Genomic DNA, 3,199 nt, shown 5'->3' with positions numbered 1-3,199 from the left:
GGAGTTGTGCTTTTAAAGAATTTAACTTTGTGTCCTATTGTGAGAGAAGTTGTTATCTCTGAAGGGTTTATCCCTCGTTTGGTTCCAGTGTTGAGTTGTGGGGTTCTCGGTGTGAGAATCGCAGCTGCTGAGGCTGTTTCTTCGCTAGGTTTTAGCTCAAAAAGCCGAAAAGAAATAGGTGAAAGCGGATGCATTGGTCCACTGATTGATATGTTAGATGGTAAAGCCATTGAAGAGAAAGAAGCAGCTTCCAAAGCTCTATCAACTTTATTGGTGTGCACGAACAACAGAAAGAATTTTAAGAAGAGTGGGAAGGGTATAGTCAGTCTTGTTCAGCTTTTGGACCCCAAGATTAAGAAATTGGATCAGCGATACACAATCTCTGCTTTGGAACTGCTTGTAACTTCTAAGAAATGCAGGAAACAAGTTGTTGCTGCTGGTGCTTGCTTGCATTTACAAAAGCTTGTGGAGATGGATGTTGAAGGAGCTAAGAAATTGGCGGAGAATCTTGCCCGGAGTAAGATTTGGGGCGTCTTTACAAGGCCATAGGAGACTGCGGATACGATATTAACCTGTATTTAAGAAAACGTATCGGTGATTCTGGATTTTTTTTTCTCGTTTCCTCTTATATGTTGTTTGATGAGTTGATTGTTCATAAGGCTTGGCTGATTGATGTAGGGAGAGTAATTGCTGATTAGTCTGTAGACAAAAAATAATGTAATACCTTTGTAGAGTTTGTAATCCTCTTATTTTAATTTTCTTTGTGAGCTAATCATATCAGAGTTTGATTTGATCCTTCAACTTTTTTCCATGTCCTCTAAAAACTTCTAAAACTCGATCCTTTCTCAAGTACAAATTGGTTTTATCTTAATCTAGAACCAGTGTTGTGACCCTTCAGTGTCTGCAATTTGAAACTGTTTTTGTTGCATAATATGAGTTGGATTGTGATGGTATGTCCTGTCTGATAATGTTGGTCGAAAGCACATGGCAGTTGTTTTGTTTATACCTTTTTTTCTCAAATATCTTCACAAAAATTCTCAACTTGTTTATTTGTGGCCCCATATGATTGTCACAGCCGTTAAGTTATTTGGCACATTCAATTAGTAAAACCACCAAACTGAAATCTGCACATGGATCTGTCTCTGTTGGTTCCTCTCTAACGACTGTTTTGTATTATGAATTACTCTTAATAAAGCTTCAATGGTGGGGACACATCACAGCACTCTTTATGGATTCCAGATTCTTCAAAAAGGAGTTATATCTTCAATTTCTTTTTCCTCTACAAAATGTTTCAGATCAGTTACAAATGACCTTTCTTACATTTATGTTGTTACATTTCCTCAAAGTGTTCTTAAACATAAAGACAGGGTAAATGTGTTTATTGAACAATGGAGATGGATCTGTTACCATCATGGTGAATAGAAAAAAACTGGTAAAAGAGTTGTGATGTTTACTTGATACTATATAAGGACTTAAGTTGCTGACTGATCAATCTGCTGCTGTGAATAGCTGATTGAAGCTCTAGATTATCCGACCACCATTGTTCTAGCCCGTGCGCCTCATGAAACTTCTGTTTCCCTTTCGACATCACAAAAAGCTTCGCTGCTGCCTGACAATTAGAGTTTACAACAGGACCATTGTTCTCTTTGTTGTTGTTCACTTCCCTCTTCTCTGTTACTCCATCTTGGTCAGTGTAGTGGCAGCAGATATAGTCACTATCATTCACATATAAATGAGGCACCCATTTTCTTAAATCCACAGTAGATTTCTGACTCTGCCCGTAGAAACTCGGTACCCAGTTCCTGAACCCTGAAGAAACATTGTTAGGAGAAACCTGTCCTTGGTTCCCACTTGGTATCAGAGGCTCGTTTCTAGGAGGAATAATTGACATGAGTCTTTTCCAAGCAACACTAGCTTTTTCACCAATATTTCGTAAGCTCATAGCTAGAGATATAGAAGGTGGATTGAACAAATGAGCATCCACAAATAGCCCTTCTTTAGCCAAAGCTTTACCAACTTGTAATGCAAAACCAGCTCCTAACGAATGACCCACTATACATACATTACTGCTTCCGTACCTCTTTGCTACTGACTGCAACGCCTCCAGAGCGACGTTAAACCTCACAGAACCTTTAAGGCTCTCCCAAGCTAAAAACCGGAGATCATCTTCAATGTCACGTCTCATTGTAAGACTCTTTAGTATCGTTCCTCGCAGCGCCAGTACTGCTTTCGGTGCCCCGCTGGGTCTGATGACAACTAAATCTGCCATTGCAGCTGCTCTGTCCCATTCAAGAACAGCACCAAATATGGAACCATCTCTCTGGTCAATCAGCGTATGCGATAACTTGTACTTGAATGGAATCCACCATTTCGGGGCGAGAGCGTTTTGCTCGTTTCGATTCTCTTGTCTGTCGAGTTCAAGCAAGTAAGCTGCTTGAATAAAGCATGCCATTACTGTTCTCTTGTAGTTAGGATCCTTCCTACATATACAGAAAAAAATCAAACCAAAAGGTTAAAACTTAACTTGCAAAACAAAAACTGGTTTAGAGAAAAAAAAGACTAGAACCTAACATTACATGATTAGCTTCAGACAACCACATCACATATACTAGTCAACTAAACACAAACCAATGTACAAAATTTAGCTTGTTCCTTGGATTCAATATGGTTCTTAATCAAGGATGAATTCAAATGCAATCACCAGATCATCACAAGGGTAGAAGGCTAGAAGCAGAACATAGCCAAAATTAGAAACTATTTATTAAAAAAACCTCACAGAAATAACATGAAAATGTCGGAGATCACAAAGTAAAAGATCTCTGTAATTAAGACAAATGACTAAACTAACCAAAAAAAAAAAATCAATTTTTTTTCGATATCTTCAGATCCAACGCATTGAAACAGGGTTTTGCTCTGCAATGCTCTCGTTCTCTAACGAAGAAACACAAAAAGACCAGAACAGAGGAATCAAAGTTATTTATTTACCAACTAGAGTTGATGAGATCTCTCCAGTTAGGAGAAGCAACATTCCTGGGTCCGGAAACATGAAACGCGTAAGGATGATGAGCATCATCATCGTCCTTCATCACCACCGTCTTCGGAGTCATCGGCGAAGAAGCAACTGAATCCACCATCAAAGTTACAGATTCAGTAACGTCTTCTTCCATCGCCACACGATTCGCCATCAAACCCCCAACCC

The 3,199-nt window shown here is 39.1% G+C and overlaps 2 protein-coding genes across 2 annotated transcripts in view; one reads left to right on the top strand and one right to left on the bottom strand.

Moving 5' to 3' along the window:
• Positions 1-793, top strand: part of LOC104728775 — a 2,533-nt gene extending 1,740 nt beyond the window's left edge. The window contains exon 2 of the mRNA XM_010447712.2: positions 1-793. Coding sequence (XP_010446014.1) covers positions 1-549 — 549 coding nt within the window. The 3' untranslated portion in view covers positions 550-793.
• On the bottom strand, positions 1,241-3,193 carry LOC104725591 (GDSL esterase/lipase At4g10955-like). The gene is made up of 2 exons (XM_010444268.2): positions 2,986-3,193; positions 1,241-2,480 (listed from the first exon to the last, which is right to left on the bottom strand). Exons 1-2 carry the CDS (start codon positions 3,183-3,185, stop codon positions 1,451-1,453), a joined length of 1,230 nt encoding a protein of 409 aa, XP_010442570.1. The 5' UTR covers positions 3,186-3,193; the 3' UTR covers positions 1,241-1,450.

Source organism: Camelina sativa, chromosome 11, assembly GCF_000633955.1.
Source record: "Camelina sativa cultivar DH55 chromosome 11, Cs, whole genome shotgun sequence".
Taxonomy (NCBI): domain Eukaryota; kingdom Viridiplantae; phylum Streptophyta; class Magnoliopsida; order Brassicales; family Brassicaceae; genus Camelina; species Camelina sativa.
The sequence above is the reverse complement of the archived record's forward strand: the minus strand, read 5'-3'. Positions and strand labels throughout refer to the sequence as shown.